The sequence below is a fragment of the Plectropomus leopardus genome, chromosome 8 (assembly GCF_008729295.1).
Source record: "Plectropomus leopardus isolate mb chromosome 8, YSFRI_Pleo_2.0, whole genome shotgun sequence".
NCBI classification, from domain to species: Eukaryota; Metazoa; Chordata; class Actinopteri; order Perciformes; family Serranidae; genus Plectropomus; species Plectropomus leopardus.
Window position 1 is genome coordinate 24,583,917 of NC_056470.1, and position 23,710 is coordinate 24,607,626.

Consider the following 23,710-nt stretch of genomic DNA (forward strand, 5'->3'; position numbering starts at 1 on the left):
CTGGCCCAAAGGCAAGACAACTCTGCCCCCCCCACATTCAATGACTGCTCCTGTTATGCAAATGGCAAGGCGGAATAACAGGCGGTGTAAAAGGGACTTATGTTGCACGCTGTCTCAGCTCCATCTTTGACCTGTTTTGTTGTGCGCATTTGGCCTGCCATTCGGCCGTATGGTGCTTGACACAGCCAGTGATTTCCTACTGATACACTTGGCTTGCATTTAATACTTTTATGTATTATTGATTGATTTGTAAATGATTGATTTTTAGGGCCATCTGCTGTTCAATAGCATGACTGTGCTGCCATTTTGTTGTCCCTTCAAGATAATGAATTGCTTCCAATTAGGGCATACAAATGACAGGCTAATATTTCTTGTTAGCTACAGACCATATTTTTGCTACAAGATCAGGACCCCATGTAATTATTCAAATTTTCTCTCTTAACGACGGGCGGAAAAGGATGTGTATTGAGACAGTGGGTTTTGGGCACTGAGCAGCAGATAAATGTTTGAACCATCACTGAGGGGCATTCTCATGTCTCATTATGAAGCTTGTTAGGGCCGATATTACAGCTGCTTGACTGAGCAGCCTTAATAAGGAAAGTGACCCAACACCAATATGAGCAGCAATGTTTTTTCTCACAAGTCCATCTACGACTGTCTTCCATGACCCTATCTTTTTCCTCTTGTCTGTCTGCCCCTCAGCCCCCCACCCCACCCCTTTGCCACAGCGCCCCACCACCACTACCACTCCCCCCGTGTGTTTGGCAGTCACACAGTCGGCCATGTGTGTGCTGAAGACGTTACATAATGCCCTCCTTTCACTGCACTCCAGATCAAAGAGAACAATCCAGCACAGAAAAATTGCTCCTTGCTGATTTTTCTTCTCTTCCACCATCACATTGTTTTATCAGACTTCAGTACCCAGAGACTGTACAGTAGATGACATTATTATCTGCTTCAGCATTCCTTCTCATGTTGAAAACCAAACAGAGCAAATGGGGAATGATCAGAAAAAAAAGCAGCGCAGGTTAGACCAGATAGGCAAGATGTGACAAAGACACTTCAGGTACAGAAACTTCACTTTTTTTTGATGTGCTCTCGTTCATTTACTCGCTTTAGTACATGCATATTCTCCTTAAACCCAGTCAGGGATAAAAATCAAGAATGTGACGGGCAGAGATTGATTTAAATAAAAGAAAATTGAGTCACGGAAATGCTTAGAAAATATTTAAGACATCGTAGCTTTGGCATTTTTATCCATGAGGGCTGGTCTCTTTTACAATAGGACAAAAACATCCTTAAAACAACTGATGCAACAATGATGAAATCATTATTTCTGCTCAACATTTTGCAAAATTCTCTTCTTATTTCTTGCTGAATGTTTGTCACTGTTACAATGTATCCTAAATGTTCCACCACATGTGCCCCCACAAAACCAGGTAGCCTTGATAAAATTAAATTAATAGAAAAAACCCTCTCTCCATCAAGTGGAAGAAATGGTGACACAGAGAGAGAAAGAGCAAGAGAGCATCAAATGCTGTCAGAGAGGCCAGGCCTGTCCACAGCGTTGTACGGATTGAAATAATGAGTGTGTGCTGGGGGAACATTTACCTCCAATGCCAAATGTAGGCAGCACATTTTGGGACCAAAGGGCACAAATGACAAGATAAAGAACAGAAAAAAAGATGAGCCTTTAGTGCGCAATTTAGAGGGAATAGTTTCTCCACTAGTTTAGCTGTTGTACAGTTGTGTAAAATCATCTAATGGGATGACATAAGTTGTATTTGGTGCATGTAGGTTGTGTGTATCACATGCACTGTTGTCGGCGACTGTCTGAGTTTCCCCGCAGTGAACCCCAGCTGATGCACAAGTATTTGATTCCCTCCAAAGAGCTGGGATCAGCAGCAGTCCTTATCTCTGTAAACCCCCCGAGTGATGGAGAGTGGTTCGCTGGTCTGAGGGAGCAAAGCGGCGGGGTTATCTCTGGCCCTCAGCCTGGGGGGATATGTGCAGGTGAACCAGGAATAAAAGCATCTTTAGGGCACGGCACATGCTCGCAGTGGTGCATAGCAGACCGTGAGCTGTGCGGCTGCAGCATCAAATGAATTGTGGGGGAATGGGAGAGGGCAAGGCTTCAGAGTGGGTTTGGCGCTCAAACTGTTATCACACCTGACAGTGTCTGGTTTGGGATCCAGTGGTGCACGCGGCATACGTAAGCGGCTGGTCATCTGTAAGGCAGAGTGATAGGGTGTGACGTGTCACACGCCACATTAGGCCCTGCCAGGGGATGTGTTTGACAGACCACAGGAACTTCACTCCAGCACAACGCTTTGCCTCCCTTCATATTGTCGGACCTATTTGATACTTCCAAACTCACATCTGGGGTCCTATTTTTATGGAATATCGACTTGAATTTCATCCTTGATTTAGCAAGAATATATTAGAATATAATGACATAATATAGTGAAAAGGGCAGCCACCGATTAACTTTTAAATTACTTCAAGGTATTAGGATACACTGACGATTTTTCTAGAACTTGGACCTCATTCATCAAGTGCATTTCTACTGTTGCGTGGTTATATTTTTGTGATATTACCTTTACGTTATTATAAAGTAGGATTTGTATGTAACAATTTAAATACGTCCTTTGTTGCAGTTTAAATTCCTTCAGTTTAATTAAACACAAGTAGTGAATGTGTGGGCCATGAAAAAGTGCACCACACAGGTAGCACAATGCACACAATGGGGATTTGAGGTATAAATAAAGTTTTAGGATCAGAGATAATGTTCAGAAATTAAGTTATACTTCTCAGTAAAAGTTTCAGTTTTTTACAGTGACATCTTATATGTCAACACATTTGTTGCTCCACCTAAAATAGCCCTAACGATGTATGAGCTTTCAGTGCTGTGTCCAATTTATCTCAATGATTGCTGGGATAGGCACGAGTATATCTCATGTCCACAGTTTCTTTGTTTTTAACCAAATTGTCATGAAACAAACTGGAACATTGTTAAGTTTGGAAAATCTCTTAAACTACAAGCAAAAGTTTGACTGAACCAGCATCATCTAACTGATGTCAATTTGATGTTTTTGAACAAAGTTTGGATTTTTAAATGATTCTAAACTTCTCATGCTTATAGTGACAAAAAAAGTGTGTGTTTTATGAAGATTTTATACTTATATTATATTATTTCTGTTTTAAGTTTGTTTTTTTTACTTTATATGAAACTTTTTATGCTGCTTTCTTGGCAAGGACACCCCCGTAAAGGAGATGTTGAATCTAAATGGCAATATTCCTGGTATAATAAAAGTTAAAAAGACAATTAAATAAAAAAATACAAACAAATTATGACAGTTCATAGAGCCAAAAAGTGTCCTGAATCATGACCTTAAAGTGGCAGTAGAGGATTTATTTTCATTTGCATACAGGCACAATGTGGATCTGTGTGTATACTGAGAAAACAGATGTTAAACTTGACCCAAAGATTATATTATAACATTGCGTCATTATATGTAGCAGAAAAACAAACAAAAAAACACAATTGTACCCAATAATTTATATTTATAAGTGATTTGTGATTTAATGATGAATTTGAAATTTTTTTAAACAATAATATGCAGATGCACGTTCATCCAAAAAATTAAATACACCATGATGTGTACCTTAAATGTTTTAGGCTTAATCTGGAATCTTTTTATATTAAATATCCAGACATGCTTTGTATTTATTTGGCATCAACAGTATGTCTCATGTGCTACTGAATAGAAGTTGGTTATGTTGTTATTGTGTGTCTTAGTGAGTTAACAGCCATGATTGTGCTCTGCTTGCTCCACTGTTTGGCTGTTTCTTGACCTCATTGACCCCTGCTGTGTCTCTCAGCCATGTGGTGTGTGCAGACTGTTCTCAGGGCATCTTACCTGTCACTGTTTAGGTTAGGGGAGGGAGAGTGCATGGCCGGGGTGCCTGAGGAGGAGAAAGGACAGACCGGGCAGGCCGCTGTGGCCCTGCCTGGTCCAGCTCACTCATCAGTGAGCACAGTTCCCAAACCTCTCTGACAGATCAGAATAGAAAGCATGCACCACATCATAGCTATGATTCACTGCAGCCCTAAGTCCAAGCGTGCCCTGAAGGCCCTCAGACCTCTTAATCATCGTGTGTGTGCCTGTGTGTGTATGCTGTTTAAGGAAGAGAGTGAGACAAACAGGGAATGAATGAGCTTGTTTGCATATGACAGTGCTTCTATAAAAGTTGCCTGTGTGTTTTGTACGTGTCAGAAAGAGTAAACTGCCTCTTAACAGGCCTTCAAAATGTCTCCCAGAGCATAGCACTGTACGTGTCTCGTGTTTTGTTTCAGTATATGGTTAGTTTTTGAAGGGAGGGGGGTATTTATGCGTGTGGGTCGGCTTAAATATCTGTGCCTTATTCTGCAGTCATAATGTGCAGTCAAAGGCAAAACTACATGAGTGAAAATGCCATGCAACAGAAGGAATAATGCCTCCAAAGCACGTGTGGAGGTCACTTGGCTACATTTGCATATCACAAAGTGCCAGAAATAATCAAATCAGCATTTGTTTTTACAAAATCAAATGCAATGAAACTGTGATTCTCTCCTACAGTATATACACATCAATTATGTGTCAGAATAAGACACAAGAGTATTTGCTTGGCTCTAATTTACTCAACAGATTATTTTAAAGCAACTGTGTGTAAGATTTGGGGGTACATAGTGGCATCTGTTTGAATTGAATTTAAATTTATTTCTAAGATGTCAAGAAAGGAAAGGAGAGAATGAACATACATATAAACATACACAAACACACAGACATATCTGAAAAGGAGTGGGTAGAAGTGCAAACTTATTAAATCTCACCCCTTTTCCAACAGTTATTGAAATATAATTGACCTGCTTCCATAGACTGAATTTTCTTAAACTATATATATATTTAAACTATTTGAATTATAAACTATATATGACTATATGTGAAGACTGCAACTACCTGAAACTTCTCCTGGTTAGATTTTTCTCAGTGTTTATGTTGAGGAGGTTTTTACCAGAGAGCCTAATTGGCTGCACAGGTCTCTCTAAAAGAAATGGACCAAGTGATTAAAACTGAAAAAAGCTGTTCCACATTTCAAATCAGTGTTACTCCTACCATGTTCAGCGTGCTAATATGTGTTCACCTTTTTTCTCTGATAATATAAGATCTAGATGTTCAGGAAGTTTTAACTATGAGCCGATTTATCTGCAGAGGTCTCCTCCTCTCCCAAACAAACGGACTCCGTGATTGAAACTGGTAAAACACTGAAGACAAGCGGTTTCACTGAACAAATCACTTTTTTTGAGATGCCGCATGATGCACAGGGGCTGTTAAGTACGATGGCCGACACAAAAAAATGAATGGCCCCATCTAGAGCTAGTGTTTAGTTTGTTCTTTGTGGGCTAGTTTAGAAACATGGTGGTACAAAATGGCGATCTCCATAGATGACAACCCACTCCCTATGTAGATATGAATGGCTCATTCTAAGATAACAAAAACACAATGATTCTCATTATCCGCTGATTACATACATGCTTATGTAACATACGCACTATTTTATATGTATATACTGCCAGTATATCCCCCTAAATTCTACACACTGACCCTTTTAAAAAAAATGATAGTTTGGGGTCATGAACTTCCACCTGCTTTTCACCTTCCACCTCGCTTTCAGTTCCCAGCTGTAGTAAACGGAGGAGACTCAGCCAACATCCCGAGGAGTTAAGTGTTAAGTGTGTGCTGGCGTAATCTGACAGAACTCATTTAGAATGCAGGTCTTTACTGAAGCTGCGCCTGGAGCAGCTGCCTGGTTTTGTCTTTACAATTAACAGGAGTACTTGTACACATTCACATACAATGAATCCATGTGCACATTAACACAGCCATGAACACACATGTGCATGCAACCGTTCATGCAAACTGTGTGCACAAACATGTTACATGCGTCTACAAAAAACACACATATTGCAGATACTGTAAATGCACACAGGTGCATTGCCAGTCAGTGCAGGTTAAGTTCCAAGAGATTAGCTGCAGAATAATGAAATTCAGTGGAATGCCAAGTACATTTCTTTTGTTGTCATTTCTGTGTTAGAGCAGCGAAACAAATAACTCTATTTGATGTTGGCAGAGTTTTTTATTTGTCAGCTATTATCAAAGTCCCACAGCCTAAAGAGGCCCTGGGTAGAGCACAGGGCCTGAAACCCTTTGGGCAGGGAATCCAGGAGGAAGCCATTAGAGGAGCTTCACTGGAGAGCTAGCCCTTCCTCCCACTAGCTTCACATCAGGGCACAAGATCATCCAGAGCACCCACTGTGCGTGACATCCAGGCAGAATAACATGTCTTGCTCACCATGTGGAATTTCTCCCCTTGGCTTATGTTTGGCATGGACTATTCAAGTCCTGTAAATTAGCTGGCTTTGAAAATAGTCGATTGATATTAGAAATCATTGGCTCAATTATTGTTTCTTTAAAAATATATACATGCAAAAACACACCTGAAATTTAGAGTTTATGACAAATTCATAGAATAGGAAAAAGGTTGCCGTTCTTTTCTAGATATTTCCTGCACCCTTTTTTTCAGTGTTTCACTTCGCCTATTCCTCGGCCTGATTTGCATTCAGTGTTTGACCCAGGCAGTAATCTACAATGACTCCCCCATAAGCCCCTGGCACATTGGGGAGATGTTATAAGCTGTGACAAAAGACAAGAAGCGCTACAGCAAACTGAAAGTAGCAGGGGGACAGTCTCTTGATTAGCTAAAATTGTCCTCTTTATTGTGACTTTAAATTCACTCTCACAGATTCATTTGAATCACAGTTGCTTTTTTGCAATATTCCTTGATTGAAAATGTTATCCCCTTTTTTTGTATTACATGGGAAAACTGTACCGTTGTTTACACAGAAATACAGAAGAGAAGTAAGATTCAGTAAGATATTTTTATTAGACACCAGATGAGACGGGCAGGTACAGGTTTCTCCACGATATTGTAGGTTTATGAGCTGCTAAAAGAGGCAAGATGGGGGGAAGGGCATGTAATGTAAATTTTTGAAGGGTCTGTATAATTTCCAGAAGAGGCGGATTGTTAATTCAAACCCATAGGTTTTCCTACAGTGAGTGTGATAAGCCCTTATGATTTGTGACAGGGTAACCTCTTTGGCATAGGCCTCAGAATCTGACATTTGCATCCGTACAGAAATCGTATGCTCCACTTGCCTCCAAGCATCGTTGCCTGAAGTAACCACCATATTTGCTGTGTCACGAGAGCACACTATCAAACAGCAAAATCATCAGGAATCCACATATTTCACATGTCCCAGAATGCACCCGGTAATCTCAGATCCCACCCAGCTGCACAGCAAAAATGTAAAGCAGCAGTCCAGTTTGTGTGCAAAAAAGACACCTTAGGAGTGAGGTGGTAAACAAGTTAATTTCAGCAAGGTTCATATTCAGATTGGAAAATGGAGCCCAATTAGCATATATGCAGAGAGGCTTTGCATGCTTGACATCCTCTCAGCCCCTCTGCTGGAAATAGCCATGCACACAACATCCTCTGATTACATTGATATGTAGATTCATGCATCTGCAAAGATTAGTTATTCATTAATGTATTTGCTTTGAATTCTCGGGTGAGTGTACCTCAGACAGAGAGTCTGGGGCAAACCAAATGCATCAGAGGAAAAAATGTCACAAATGATCACACAAAATCCACATCAAAAATATGCAGGTTCGGTGACCCACAACAACATAAACCCAATAGGGCGTTACGATTAAGAAAATCCTTTGGCACTGGGGTTAAAAACAGAGAAAGTATAAACATAATTATCAGCCTTTTCATCTTCACAGCAGAATTCGTTTTTCGTGCTCTAAGTGGGCTATGTGGATTAATCATTGCAGCCTGTGTGAGTTTATAAGCTGTAGCGTTCTGTCATCCTTTCATAAAAGCATCATGGATCACCAGTTTGCTTCTTCAGTGTCCTCTCTTGCGGCCACACTGCGAGCACTTTTTAACTTTAAAAATAGGCTCACGACAGAGTGCCAAGAAATGCTAAACACCAAACAATGTCCCCTTGCTTAGATCTGGCCACAAAATGGAGCTGATAAGCTCAGAGACTGTGCATGAAAAAAAGAAGAGTCACATTAATTAATGCTAATTTATATCAATTAATGTGTACACTGCTGATACAGATACACACCTAATGCATAGTGTCAGTGCATGGTCAAATTTATTTATATTCCCCTTAATCATAGTTACAGAATCAGTGGGCTTCATATCGTCCACATTATGAGACAGGAAATGAAAATGACACTCCCCCAGACTTTGGGAGGGGGTTCCATATTATTTGCTCATTAAGGCAAAAAAGAGAAAACTGTCTGATGAACAATGGCTGACAAAATGAAAACAGAATAATTAAAAGACTCGTATTGAAATGTAGGCGGTTTGAACATCAACACCAATTTGGCCACCATTTTTTCTCTGATATGATCCACAGGTGCGTTTCCTAAATTAAACGCCACTGACACTGGACAACAGAAGAGCTCGTGTATGACTTTAACGGCCACAGTTATAAACATGTGGTCATCAGTTTGAAGCAGTAGCAGTTGCACCAAAACTACCTGATAATGCTTAGAAAAAAGATCACGTTTTGGCTTAAAATAAGTATGATTTTTACTGACTTAATGTAATGTAATGTGACACACTACAATTCACTACTCTGTGTAATAGTCTCTCCTGGAGGAAACTCCTGTTGTTGTTTGACCCATGCACCTAGAAGGTGCGTCCCAGAAAGTGTGTCTGACTTTGAATTTGACATATTGGCCAAACCATGTAACTACAACTTTTGGTCACATGATGTCATCATGCCCAAAACACTTTTTCTCATAGACCTACATTGAATGACTGCAAATCAGTTGGTACATTTTTTTTAGCATCACAACCCCTGCAAATTGACTTGTTTCACTATCAGGATTTGATCCATTTGGTCTGATAACATTTTGAAAGTTTTGAATAGCCGCAAGATTAAATCATTTCAAGGAAAAACTGGAAGGCAATGTTCCTGGCATGCTTGCTCTATGGGCCCAACGATGTGGAAAAAATGGGAAGGATAATTGAATTTTATACCGGGAAGTCAAACTTTTTTTTTTAACTTTCATAGAGAGTAAACAGCCTCTGTCTCCAAAACTGTATCCAGTTCTCATTATACATCTATGGTCCAACCCTATGTGGACATTGTTGCTCTTTATATTAGGTTGCCTGACTTCATCCCTTGCTCCCACGATAATTGCCACAGTCATTAGAGGTTGCCACCTAAGAATAAACGGGATGGGATGTAATTGCTGCTATGACCCATTAGATTCCTTGACACTCAAGAGTCAAGGAATCAGTGTCAGTTCCAGGAACAAGACTGATGGACTGACCAAATATTTATTTGTGAGGTGTTATTGCTCTAAACAATAAATTGTTACACAACGGTTCTTATGATATCTTCCGCAAAATGCACATGACAGTTAATATGATTCCTAACATATTAGCGTCCCACGAATGGCAGTCACATTAATCTCTAAATGTAAAGTTATAACCCGTCTCCAAGTTGCAAGTCCAGTGTTGGTTTGACCCATCCACCACTGCATCCTGCTTTCATATGTGGGGTTTTACTCTTCACACGACGTCCTTCTTTCCTCTCGTCAGCTCATTGGTCATGTTATTCCAGCCGTCCTGATTATGTGGGTTATACACAAATAACTAGCTCATGATTACATGGGTTATTTACAAATTCTGGTACATAACTTATCCTAGGTATCATGAACAGTGCAAGATAACAGCCTGCTCTATAGACAGACCTATAGTAATTGCTGCCATTGTGCCATCATAGCTATTCTAATTATAGAGTTACAATGTTTTGTTGCTGCCATCAATTTTTTGGAAGTACGTAAATAATTTGGAGGCACCTTTTTTGGTGACAAAACACAGTAAGCCACTATGATAAGCAGGGATGAAACCAAAATTCTTCATCAGGTCACACAATCGATGGGTCACAGAATTCAGCATAACACTGGGATGTCAGCAAATATTCACAAATAGGCCAACTCTTTAAACATCCACTCTTGTAGAAAACCAAAACGTTTTGTGTCCAAGTAAAAGCACAGAAAAAAACATTTCTTTTTCAGCATATAAAAATATTGGTAATACATTTTTTTTAAAGAAGTTTAATCCATCACTGCTGAAGCTGCTGCAAATTGCCGGCCCTATAACCTAAGACTAATTGTGTTCTGCAAGATTGCTCCCAACTAATCAAGAGCTTCCTCCTCCCTGTCCTCCCCTACCGAAAATGATGATCAATGGCTCTCTCAGACATAAGACATCGGTTTAACTTGTCTCGGTGGTGACTGGTTTTCATAGGTAATGATGCTAAATTACACAACTGGGAATAAAGGAGGCTAGTAAGCCATCCATCAGGGGCTAGTTTATATGAGCTGCCATGAGAGGCATTATTCAAACCCCGGTCCACACAAACACATAGCTTTCTGTCCCTATAACCTCTCTTTCCTCCTTGCTGCCCCCCCCCACACAGACACACAGTTCGCCACAAGCTACTAGAGGGGACATCTCATTCTTTTATCCACGGCGAGTCATTGTGGTGGTGTCAGCTGGTGCCGTCTCTTTTATCACACTGGAAACTAATGGAAGCAGCAACTGCAGGAGGTGGGGGAGAAGATGCAGGCACACACACATAAACACACACAGAGCCATAAGAGGTTGGGGAGATGGGGCGGGTGGGCACGCCAGGCCCCGGGGCAAGAGCTGTTCTGTGGTGATGTTTTTCTTGCTGAGGCCTCTCTATCAGCTTGTGTTTCTGACACTCAATAAACCACAAGGAAGGGCCTCGGACGCTTTTCTCTCATTCTCTTTTGATGTTTTTTTTTTCTTTTTTTATTGTAATGTTAAGTTCCTTTTCACCATAACGTTAGAGTTAAGCAGGGTGTCATATTCACCCAAAAGGTTTTGTTTCATTTTACACACCTGGCCTCATTTTAACTAAAGAAAAAATGAATCCAACTACACATTGTTTCCCACCTAATCCCTGCTTTTGATTTTATTGGTCTCAGATTTTCCTGTGTCTATTGACTAGAAATACTCTACGGACAACAACAGGGTTTATCTACAAGAGAGGGAACAATAACCAATTACTGCGGGAGGATTCAGCGCAGCATACATCTTTTGATAGGATAGTTGGGTTGACCTAATTTCCTGATAACAGTGTTGAAAAGCATGGGGGCCGCTACTTTAAACACACATGCTATAAGGGACATATCGCCAGGCATGTATTGTATTTATATTTTCTATAACTCTTTATTTTTTCAGTCTTTTTCTGTTTGTATAACATAACAATCGTGCTTTATCATGTGACACCATTTAGATACATATCATGTTTATATTATGTTTTACATTAGGCAGTGAGACAGTTAAAAATATACAAAACAATATTGTTTTACTAGACATAGTTTCTATTTTTAATATAATCGTCAGTATCTTCATTGTCATCATCATTTCGTATATTTCTGTAAGATATGTGCTTTAGCTTCTGTGATCAAAATATTATTGCAGAAAACAGCAACTCCATTGTTTCAACATTTAGACAATAACTTCCAATGTATTACAGACATTCACAGTTACATGTTTTACACGGTACAGTTTTACAACAAAGTTCCAGAGAAAACTGTGGTAGAGTTAACTTTATACAAAATGCACAGGACATGAACTGTAGCCATTTCACATTTTCGCTCAGTTGTTTTGCTTTTCAAAGTAAACATGTTCTGTTCAACCAGATGCCTTTCACAGTAGCTGCCATAGAAGCAAACTAACATTGTCCTAACACGCCATGGCAAAAGTCTGGGGAAATTAAAGCTTTGTGCTTTTCACTAGTAAAGCAAAGACAACATAAACAAAAAGAGAAACAGACCACTTGCTTACTGGCCTGCACTTATACATCTACATATGTATTGCTGAATACATATTGATCAAACTATGATTGATCATTACACATAAATAAAAATAATGACTGTACTTAAACACAGAGTTGGTCCAGGTTTTTGTGCTAGCATACAAAGTTGTATTTTGTAGTTCTGCCCAGTCGTGTAAACAGACTATGGCTTAGATGAAATTGGTGTTCTGGCTTAAGGCCGTCTCTGTTCATTTTCTTTTTTTCTTCTTTTTTTTGTTTGTTTGTCAGGAGACATTTCAGAAATTAGTCACTGATGTTCCTGAGGAAAGCATGCAAAACGTAAACAGGATTGACTGTCAGCATTAAGGGATAGTCGATGTTTGTAAATCACTTTTCTAACCCTGTGCTTTTTTTTCTCTTTATTGTACTTCTTTGTACCCTGTGCTTTGCCAACCGAACACTAAATAGCATAGTTTTTGCTTTTGTCTGCCTATTGATTTTGGTCCTCCATCACAACACATATAGTATAAAACATCCTAAAAATAATTCTAAAAATGTTTTTGATCACATAAAAGTTTTCCCTTTTTTTTGTTTTTTCTTTTTTACCGAAAAAAAAGGAAGGAAAAAATAACAGTCTCTCTCACACACAAAATCTTTTGCAACAAATACTGGATTTCTCCAGAGCTCCTAAACATGAACTTCTTATTGGCATTGTGCTTACTCCCCGTTCGCCTTGTGGCCTGTAGTTTACCTCACAGAGTGCAACGTTTGGAAAATAGACAACTGTGTGAGGTTTAGTAAACATCCACAATAAAATTGACGCCATCCACTTGCACTCTTCAATGATGTCAATTTTGTTCACTACTTCATCTACTATATTCACACGGTATTTACTTGATTCATGAAGATATTCAACAAATCTCTAATCTATATCTCTATATTTTTTTCTTTTCTCACAGTATTACACAGTATGTTTACACCTTTTTTAAACTCGGATTTATGGTTGTATTTGTGAACACTAACAGTCTTTGATATTGTTTTCAGAATCCAAACCAACAATAAGACATCATTGGCTTGGTTTTACAAATGCAGAAAAATTAAACATGGTTTGAAAATCTGTTTTGATCACATATTGCCCCTGGAGGTAGGTGAATCAATTAAAATCTTGGAAGTCCTTTGTAATGTTCTCTTTTTGTCTACATGCTCCATGAGGGTTTCTTTGTTGTCTACACGTTGGCCTCGGCATTGGTCAGGTTAGAGGTCGGGCTTGTTGGGTTCGGGGGATTTACGGGCTCCGTTGGGCTCGCTGGGTTTGGTGGTGGGCTGGTCGGGCTAACAGTTGTAGTGGTGGGGTTAGCCGGACTGGCTGTGGTGGTAGTGGTAGTGATGGTGGGAGCGGGGCTAGTTGCCGGGTTCACGGGGCTAGTGGCAGTGGCTGGATTCGCCGGCGGAGGAGCCGGATTAGCGGGGGTCACGGGGCTGGTTGAGTTGACAGGAGCTGGATTGGTGGGGCTGGCAGGGTTTGCCGGAGCTGGGTTGGCAGGGCTAGCGGGATTGGATGGATTGGCAGGGCTGGACAGGTTAGCGGTGTTGGTTTCCGCCTGTTGCTCAGGTCCATTCTCCTGACGCCTGACAACTGCAGGAGGCTGCAGCATTATCCGAAGTCGCTGGGAGAGAAACACAATACAAATTACTTATATAATAAGGGGATTTGTTATAATTATGTCAAAGTATCAATCTCTCGATACATACAGATTGTGAATGTTTGAGACGGTTTCACGTAGCGGTGGGGAAAAAATGATACCATATGATATCACAGAATTTTGTGTAGCAATATCATTGATAGTGTAAGCTCACGGACAGTATTGGTTGTTTTTTTATATACATATTATTAATATTGCAAACACAAAATAGACTTTTGGTAGTTTGCAGAACCATAAAATTAATTGCTTTTTCAGTCCACCAGACACAGTTTGCTGCAACAAAAATAATTGAAGTGAGATAAACAGACTAAAGCTATAGATAAAACAGATGTTTAAAAAGTTATCCTTTAGTGACATTATATATATATAGATAGTGTCACTAAAGGACATTATATCAATTAAGAGTGTAATAAAATATCAACACAATTGAGTGTCGGGATAGCATGTTTTGTGATACTGTATTGATTCTCAGAAACACTGCATAGATTGTATTGATCATTTACATGCAGCATTTGTGGCAGTGGTTCATTTTGTGTTGTGTTTGAAACCCCTAGATAAGTGTTGTAATCTAGCTTCTGCCATTTGACTTTTCTATTTCTAACATATCGACTATGATAAGTACAAATGCAGATCCCACTTTTCTGAGTGCATGCAAAAAAATAATTTTTTTACTCAGATGTTAGGAATACAGGGGATTGTTCTTTACACTATGAGAGGTTTCATAAAATTAGATTTAAAAAAATCACAAAATGTTGCCCTGCTCACAGTATTGAAGTTAGGGTTACTGCAGTATAGCATGGTATGAAAATTGATGGCTACAATGTAGCTTATCTATGTATTGATAAACTAAATGCAATTTCATCTATGCACACATACTTGTATTAAAAATTGGTTCAAATTTTTAATCAAAATAGCATTTTTTAAACTAAGCAATTTTTCTTCTATTTTCATTCAGTTAAGGGTCATTGTTACTGGTAATAATAACAATAATAATAATAATTGTGTAATACCATGAAACCATTATATTTTCTGTGATGGTTATTATACCGTAAAAATCTTATATAAAGTTTTAATGTCAACGCAGTATATTGCATAATATATTGAACAGTAATCCCTGTATCATGATATTGTGTATTGAATCGCCAGTTACTTGCCAATATACAGCTTTATCTTTATTTCCTTTAAGTATCAAAAATGATATCAAATACTGATGTCTTTCAAGGTATTGTACCAAAGTTAGAAATTTCAGTATCATAACAACCCTAATATGTTCATTTACAGAGACAGAACAGATCTTAAGCTAAAAATCTGGCAACACAAACAAGCAAGGCCTATGCACCCTGAAATTCACCCTAAAAAACCCAACAGACAATTCATGCTTACCTCTTTGTAAGTGCCCTTGAGTCCTAGATACATATAGATCATGTACCCTGGTATGAGAACCATGGAGGACAGTGCCATGAGCCAGCCCACTCCCTGACCCCAGCCTGGGAACACATAGTCTCCCATTTTGAGAGGAACCATTTGTATGGCGCTGAACAAGAACACCCCCTGTGGGAGACAGGAGACGCTTTATGCATCCTGACACCACTGACTGCAGGCAGCGCTGTCTCGGTCTGACATGGCTGCGGGCAGGTAATATTGACTTTATTTATTGTTTCATTTTTCATGCCATGACTTTAGATGTACGGTTGTATTAGTTCAGAGTACTCACGCCGACGATGAGAGGGGTGAACACGACCCAGCACAGCTTCCACCATATACAGGGCTTGTACCCAATCATCTCTTGGATGTTGTCGTAGAACTTGTTCACACCTGTGAGACAAACGAATCTACAATCAAAATATTCATATCCAATTTATTTCAATTTGCAGCCGGTCTGCCATGCATGATGATGAGGACAGTGAGGTGGAACACATGAGTGCTCATGACCTTGAGGCTGAAAAGCGTTTGAAGCAAATAATCTCTGGATAGGTGTGATGCATTCTAACCCTCGTATTTACCTTTCATACATGTGATATTTCATTTGTGAAATTGTGAAGAAATTTTTTTAATTATAATTCTGCTCCTATATTGCATGAAACACTAGTGATACACACCGTAGCACCAGGATATGGAGATGCATTCAAAGAAGACCAAGAACAGCAGACACATTCCACTGGCAGAGTAGTAGTCAAACAGTTTGAACACATAGATCCCACCCTGGTTACAGAAAAACGAACGTGTTATAGTGTTATAAAACAGCATAACACACTCTGGTACTGTATTTGGTGCCATTAGGAGAACAAGTCAACATTTGAATTGCTCATGCCCACTAAAGACAGTAGATTTCACTTGTATCTTTTAATTACATCTTTCAATTCTATTACTCATTTGTTTAATCCTGTGTCATTAATAGTCAGTGGTTCACACACGAGAGCTGCCCCTGCTGTACCTGTGTGATGTTTGAAAGTCCGATCACATAGGACACCAGACAGACAACCGCGATGAAGATCTCTCGTCTACTCCTAAGAGCTCGGGGAAACTCGTCCACCAGAGCAGTGATGAAGCCTTCAACAGTGCAGAACTGAAGGACAGAGAAACAGTATTAAGTGTGAATATGCTGCTGCTTTTATGTCCTGTGACACATTTTTTTTAAATATATGCAGTATATTTATCTTTTTTGCAGCATGTAGAGGCCTGTGGATTTTTTTGCAAAATGTATCCTCCCCCAAACAAGTTTTATTTTGGTGCTCAGGCTGACTGATGATGACAAATGACAAAGAGTTGCAGTGTTCACCAAACCATGGGACAGCAACACTAACGTAATCTTCTGAATGACCAAGCATCCACTTCTTGGAGGCCATTTTGGTAATAGCTCTGTTATGCAAAGACTATTTAATTTAATTTATGTCTTTTACTTTGAAGTGCTGGTGGTCATACCCAGCTCTGCGTATATACATTTTTTTCTAGTTTCCGTGGCCTTGTTCGAACCCAAATATAATACACAAAAGAAAGAAACACAGACAGGGAAACCTGCGGGCACATGGAGGTGATAAAGTTGCATTAAAAAGACTTGACAGTTAATGTCAAAGCTCAGCTATATCTGTCCACGAGAAGCAAATTGCATGCTTATCATGCAGAGAGCAGGGGTGAGCTGCATGATATGTACCTACATTTAAATATTTAGGTCAGCCCATGAGCAGATCATCTCCAAGCCCCTTACCTGGCTGTCTATCCCCAGCATGAGCAGCATGGAGAAGAACAGAATGGCCCAGAGTGGAGACACTGGCAACTGGGTTACAGCCTCTGGATAGGCCAGGAAAGCTAAGCCAGGACCTGGATAGTAAATATGAAAATCGTATTTCATCAGGGTTATTCTCGCAGTACGCTGTTATGACTGCAAACACATATTCACATAGAAGTGAAGACAAATTAAGCAGACAGCATCAGTGACAGTGCACTTTTGTTTAGTGCAGATACAGAGGAAGGCATGTGTGCAATCTGTAGTTACCTGAAGCTGCTACGTCGGCAATGGGTTTCTTTGTCACATGTGCCATGAAGCCAACAATAGAGAAGATTACAAAGCCAGCAAACATGCTGGTACATGAGTTGATGCAGCACACAATGATAGAGTCTCTGGGGAGAGGAAATATAAAATAGGCCTGTTGTCAAAGATTTAAGTTGACTTTTTTTTTGTCTGTATCAAGCGTCCCTGAGACTGAGATCTGAAAAAGTAACTGTGAAAATCCATTACTGCTATTAATTCCTTTTGATCATACAGATGTTTGCATCATTTTTATTGTCTATGACAAACAAACAGACTTCATCAAAGACCTTGTGACAAATAATAAAAAATTCTCATATTTCTCCTACGCATAGATGCAGAAAGATGGATCCATTTGAAACAAGGACACAAAATGAACGCAACTATTTTTATGTAACTGATTGTTTATGTGACCCAGAACCATGGGGCTGCTGGAGAAAACACTCAGCCTTTGCAATCATAGTTGTTGTTTTTTTCCCTCTTGCACGCACACAGACTGCAAGAAACAGCTATCTCCTTAGATTGTTATTATACTCATGATAGCAACTCACATTAATAAGACCCTTTAAGGGCTTTTACCAAGTATCCTTGAATAAGGTCTTTAATAGGGGCGTACAATACAGTAAAATAGCAGCAGTTTAATTACTGCCATCTTCAGCTTTTGCAATTTGCTCTAAATTCAGCAGCATTGTAACTCTCCTGGTGAATCATCACCAGCCTTACCTGTAAACATTGTTATTGAAAGGGTTGTAGCTGCCCAGAGCTATAAGTGACCCCAATCCCAATCCATAGGAAAAAAAGATCTGGGTAGCTGCATCCAGCCATACCTGACAAAGGAACACAAGCATTTAGCTACGTGATGCCGAGCTCTGCTCACTCAGGCATGCAGTACACAGGCATGAATCATACGACAATATGTCATTACCTCCGATTCTTTGAGCTTTTCAAAGTCAGGGGTGATATAGAACAGAATTCCCTCTCTAGCTCCAGGTAGAGTCACCCCACGGATGAAGAGAATAAACAGCATGAAGTAGGGATATGTAGCTGAGAAGTAAACGACCTATACAGTAAGAGATGGCAGAATCAGCATTGAATCTTGAGTAAATGTATGATGATTATATAGAATTTGTAATTTTTTAAATTCACTCACTATTTAGAAAATTTTCAAGGGATGTTAAGATTTTCTAGATTTAATTTCCTTTGTCTCTCTCTTCCACACACAAAAAAATATATACATAAATACAACACATACATACCAAATATTGAGCAAATACATGACTGCAGTTTCACTTGTGCAATTATGACATTGTGCTAGCAGTTTGTAAGCAGGGGGGGTTTGTGACCAAAACAAATTTTATTTGTCATGGTCATGTGATGCATTAGACTTTTAAAATGTGGAAGTGAAGGGAGAGGACAAAACCAGATTGTAGCGTATGGCTGTTTGTTGCTCCTCCTATCATGAAGCCACACTCAGCATAGACACCGTGTCAGGAGAATTGGACTTAGAGGAGCCACCATGAGGCAGAGCAGGATTAGTGAACATGACTGTTTGATGTCTCTTATTTTAAAATCAATCTGGACAATGCTGACTGTAGCCTGAATGATTGATGAGGTGATATTAGACTGATTAATATTGCATTGCTGTCACATACTACTTATTAAGAACCAGCATAGCATAGGAAGTCTTGGATACCCAAATATTGGCTTACCTTCCCTGTCCAGCTAACCCCTTTCCAGATACAGAAGTACACAAGGACCCAGGCGATGGCCAGTGTTATTGCCAGTGGCACTCGAATCTGGCCTGGTTTTTCCAAGCCATCAGTCATTTCATGCATGTTGCGCCTATAAGTCAGAGCGAGCAACAATGAGACTATAATACACACAGTGAAATAAGCATGAAGCAGAGGAGGCCGTCTTTTTTGTATTTTGGGGATGCATGCAGGGTAAAGCTGTGCTGTTGTGAAAAAAAGCAGTCAATATCTTACTCCCAAAACTCCATCACAGCACTGGTGAGATTGGTGGTATCAGCAATGGAGTAGTTTGTATAACATTTTTCTGTGTTCCATGGATTGTTACATGAGCTCCATGGAAGTTCCTGCAAAACAAAAATGACATTTTCCCCCTCTTTGACACATTTATGTGTTTTAAAATTCCTTACAGCTTTATCATATAACAACCTTGACCCCTATGCCAGCTTTTTATGAATCACGTGAGCACACTGTGTGATACTTACAGTGGTGAAGGAGTTGTACAGGTAGTAAATGGCCCAAGAAATGATTACAATGTAGTAAATGTTAAGCCAGAAGGACAGGACAGCTGCTGCAAGGCCCACACCTATCATACAGAAATAAATAAGGCAGTGTTGTAAAACTATGGCCCCCATAAATCCTCATTATTAAGCACCAAATTGCTTTTATTATTTAACAGACCTGGTATCAAGACACAAATGTCCAGAAATATTTAAGCGATGTGTACCTTTAAACATAGGAGCCAGTTTCCACACACCAAGCCCTCCAATTGAGGTGTATTGACCAAGGGAGCATTCCAGTAGAAACAAGGGGACCCCAGCAAATATGAGGGTCAAAAAATAGGGAATCAAGAAGGCTCCTGGATGGACAAAAGTACATCAAGTTATGCAAAAAAAGAGACCACTTTTAGGTTGAAACTGAACTGATGCACTAATTAAAACACCACAGCACAGCGTGAATTAATAAAGGTTATAAATGTTTGTGATTTTTTTTTTTTTTTTTTTTGCATGTAATCGACACGCTCAATTAAGCTCGATTGTGTGCATCGTGGAGCCGAATGCTTAAAATTAGCTGTGACGAGGAAAAACAAAACATGTTTACCTCCACCGTTTTTCCCACAGAGATAGGGAAATCTCCATACGTTTCCCAGTCCAATTGCATAACCCACACACGACAGGAGGAAATCAAATTTTCCCGCCCATGTCTCTCTATCAGGCAATTCCTTTTTCTGCTTATCGGGTTTCACGTCCAGTGACTTGGGCTTGTCATTATTAGTGGCCACCTCGTTCAGTTCTGTGACTTGTCCATCCGTTTTGGTGCCGTTCGTCGCCATGTCTCTGGATTTGGCAGAGGTCCTGGCAGTCGGACGGGAGGCTTCAGCACCAGTCCACGTAGACAGCAGCTTCGCGGTGTTTTAGACCCTAACCTTTGGACCAAATGTCTGGAGAAGCCTGTGCACACACGGCTCGTCAGTCGCCGTTAACCTGGAATCGTGAATAGAGGATTTGGGTCGGTTTTGGTTTTTTTTTTTTTTTTGTTTTTTTTTGCATGAGGCGCTAATTCCTTGTAAAGCAAATACATTTTTACACTATGTTTACTCCTCGGCACAATCATACAATTCAATGCATTTTTAAAAAGCGCACAATAAAACATCTTATGAACATTTGGCTCCCTGACACAATTTTCATTCATATCACCAACAAACCGATGGCAAAGTCATGCTGGACTTGCTCCCATAACTAAAAACACAGACGACAGATTGCGCGTAAATTATCAGCAGCCAAGCCAGATCAGGACACACATGATAGCCTAAATAAAGTCTACGATTAAATCAGCCAAAAAAGAATTAACAACATCAACGCTGGGAAAAAAAGGAAACTTTAAGACAAATTACAGCACCCAAAACATGCGCTTGAAGCGGCAAGACGCACCGTAGCAATAGCAAATAGCCGATGATAATTAAGCATAATGAAGTGGAGTCCACCAATTACCACCTGCAGATTCTCCCAAACACTTATCCACACACGGAGAAGCAAACAGCGGGGATACACAGAGGTCTCAAACAAACTGGAACACAAAACGCATAGTGGAGACAAAGGGATGTCCAATGCGTAAAAGCTTTACGCATCAGGCTGCACAAATAGCCACCCCATTTTACCCGATTAATTGAGAACCAAACATGTTATTAAACGCACGAGAATGCGTCTCCACATTTTTGCGCCATCCAATAGACGAGCAAAACTGCAATCAATTCTGCATTTAATTGGCTGTAGCGTGTCGGTGCAGAACCCATCATGCAGTCGTTACATTGACCCCAGCAACACACTGAAAAGACTCATTCACAATTCACTCAATATCGCTGCAAAGACAAATAATGAGAAAAAGAAGAATCATGCATTTGGCAGCTTTTTAAACACAGACAGACGGCGAGAATTCAGCAGCCAGTTTACTCACAATGAATGTGTGATCTGTGCCGCCGAGGATACGCTGCCTGCCACAAATCTCGAAACGAGGTATCCGTAGATTCCTCCTGTGGATGAAGTTGTAAACTCCCAATATTTCTTGCAACATAAATAGATTTTACTTCCATTAAAAGACTTAAAGGGACCATGCAGCGTTAGAGGTGTCCAAGCAGGAGCTGTCCAGCGGGGAGCAGTGCTGAAGACCAGGAGGAGGAAGAGGAGGAGGAGGAGGAGGTGGTGGTGGTGGTGGTGGAGGAGGAGGAGGCTGAATCAACACGGGCAGCAGCCGCTTCGCCTTGTGCGACTGTCTAACATCAACAACCAGAGACTCAACTCCCATCTACACAGCCTCAATGTCATCTCAAAGTCGCCCCCCTCCCTCCTTCCTCCTCCTCCTCTTCCTCATCTATAGGCTGCACCGACAGCGCACTTGCAGCGATTCTTTTTTAATATTTCAAATTCCTCTTTCTCCTTAATTGCAATAAACACCAATAAAGAGATATTCACATTTTTTGGCCAAGATTGCCCATAAATAGACAAGTTTTGCAATGCACAAACTGACTAAAAACTAAGATAATTCCAAAAAAATATTGGTCACTTTAGGGGCTTTTAAAATTTTCTTGAATTTGGTTGTTTCCCCTAAACGCTCTAAGCATTCAACTGTTCAAAATGCAATTATCTGTGCACCCATGCCCCCCCTCCATCCCCAAAAGAGCACCCCCTCCCCTCTAGTAATGAAATGTATGGTCGAGGTGCAAAATGGAAATATATGGGGGGTAATATAAAGCAGCTTTATCAGGTCCCAAACAGCGTCTATCTGGAAGGTGAGGGCCAGTCAGCGGCTGTCTGCAAATCTGGCAAATTGTGATAAAGGGAGCCCGTCAATAAAGGGAGGGAACATTGGCTGGTTGTCTAACTCTGCCTGTAATCGTCCAAAACCCAACGTCTTGCACAAATGAGGGGATGATATGAGGAAAATGGACTGTGAGATCATAATTTTTTTAATAAGAAAATGAACGAAAGTAAAAGTGAAAATGTTTAAAGATGAGCGAGAAATATTCAGCAAATCAGCGGAGTGGATCCAAGCGCGGATTTTTATTTCCTTATCTTTTTTTCCTGCAGAAATCGTCCGGAAAGTGAAATACAAGAAGTAAACATTTCTTAAAGGAGCAGTTCGTCAGTTCAAGTGCATCGGTAAGTGATTTACGCATGTATACATACATAGGCCCACTTGTTTGATTTACTTTTAAGCTTTTTTTCATCAGATCAGCTGTTTTTCTTACGTGAGTTGTGATGTCACTGTCTGCATGTCTGCGCTTTTACGTTTAAATGCTTTTGTTTTCAAACACGTGCGCCATCACGTACCTCCCCGCTTAAAATCTGAACACGTAGATGTACTTTTTTTTTTTAAGTCACTGAGTTAAGGTCGAGGGAGTGTGCACTGACTGTGGTGCAAACTTCTGGAAATGCTCTGGCAGGGAGATCAGGAGCATTTAGACTCCAGTGTGAATGTTCCCATCACAGGCTGAGAGGGCACCAGATGGCAAACCAATGAGGGGTGAACTAACCTACTAAACGATACCACATGAAATGCAGCATTTAAAATCCCATCTGGGTTGCTGTCCCTGCGGACACGTGGTGTGAAACATGACACATATTTATACACCTGCTGATGGAGCACACAGGCATGTCCAATGGGCTGGTGACATGGACGCAGCCAGCTGACCTCCTAACCCCGCAGCTTTCCTTTGATTCAGCTCACTGCCCCTTTTCAGCAGCAGCAGCCCCCACCAGTCTCTTAATTTCAGTCGGAAGCTTGTACTATTTGGCTCCTTGTGAATGCTGTATGTGCTCCATTAGGCTGGGATTACTTGTCCCGTCTTGTAATGGCTTTTCGAGTATGTGACTGAGATTGAGTCTTGGTGCTGCCCCTCTTTAGTGGCCCATTGGCTGTAAAATCATCTTAATGTTTGGGGGATCTTGCAGAAGGAGGCAGCAATGGTGCTGAACTTACCAATGAGGATTCCCTATTGGTTCCTTAGTTGAGCTGAGTTTAGTTTATTTGTTTTTCGTTTAAAAAATATACACAAAATAGTACAAGAACAACCAAAACTGTGATGGAAAGATGAAAAAAAAATGAAAAGTGTCTTGATCAAGACACTTTTCAGTGTGCTCATTAATCCATTAGTTAAAAAGTAGAAACTTTAAAAACAGGGGAAAAAGAGAAAGTAAATGATAAAATTATTTACATTTATTTAGGTTTTTATGGACATTTATTATTATTGTAT

General features: G+C 40.1%; 1 protein-coding gene across 1 annotated transcript; it reads right to left on the reverse strand.

Moving 5' to 3' along the window:
• Nucleotides 1-12,579: 12,579 nt before the first annotated feature.
• Nucleotides 12,580-21,634, reverse strand: LOC121946813 (sodium- and chloride-dependent GABA transporter 1-like). Its single transcript, XM_042491581.1, has 15 exons — nt 21,415-21,634; nt 20,062-20,444; nt 19,688-19,819; nt 19,446-19,546; nt 19,198-19,307; nt 18,922-19,054; nt 18,138-18,272; nt 17,936-18,039; nt 17,180-17,304; nt 16,892-17,004; nt 16,121-16,252; nt 15,786-15,888; nt 15,401-15,501; nt 15,070-15,237; nt 12,580-13,650 (listed from the first exon to the last, which is right to left on the reverse strand). Exons 2-15 carry the CDS (start codon nt 20,291-20,293, stop codon nt 13,210-13,212), a joined length of 2,130 nt encoding a protein of 709 aa, XP_042347515.1. The 5' UTR covers nt 20,294-20,444; nt 21,415-21,634; the 3' UTR covers nt 12,580-13,209.
• Between the last annotated feature and the right edge of the window lie 2,076 nt (nt 21,635-23,710).

What these genes read in the sequence shown, in the direction of transcription:
- LOC121946813 (XM_042491581.1), bottom strand. Translation starts at nt 20,293, where the DNA reads ATGGCGACGAACGGCACCAAAACGGATGGACAAGTCACAGAACTGAAC. An exon ending in CTCCATATCCTGGTGCTACG is followed by an intron (nt 15,502 to 15,785) that starts GTGTGTATCACT and finishes TTTGTCTCACAG; the next exon opens with GTGTGAACAAGTTCTACGAC. An exon ending in TCAAGGGCACTTACAAAGAG is followed by an intron (nt 13,651 to 15,069) that starts GTAAGCATGAAT and finishes TTTCTCTCCCAG; the next exon opens with CGACTTCGGATAATGCTGCA.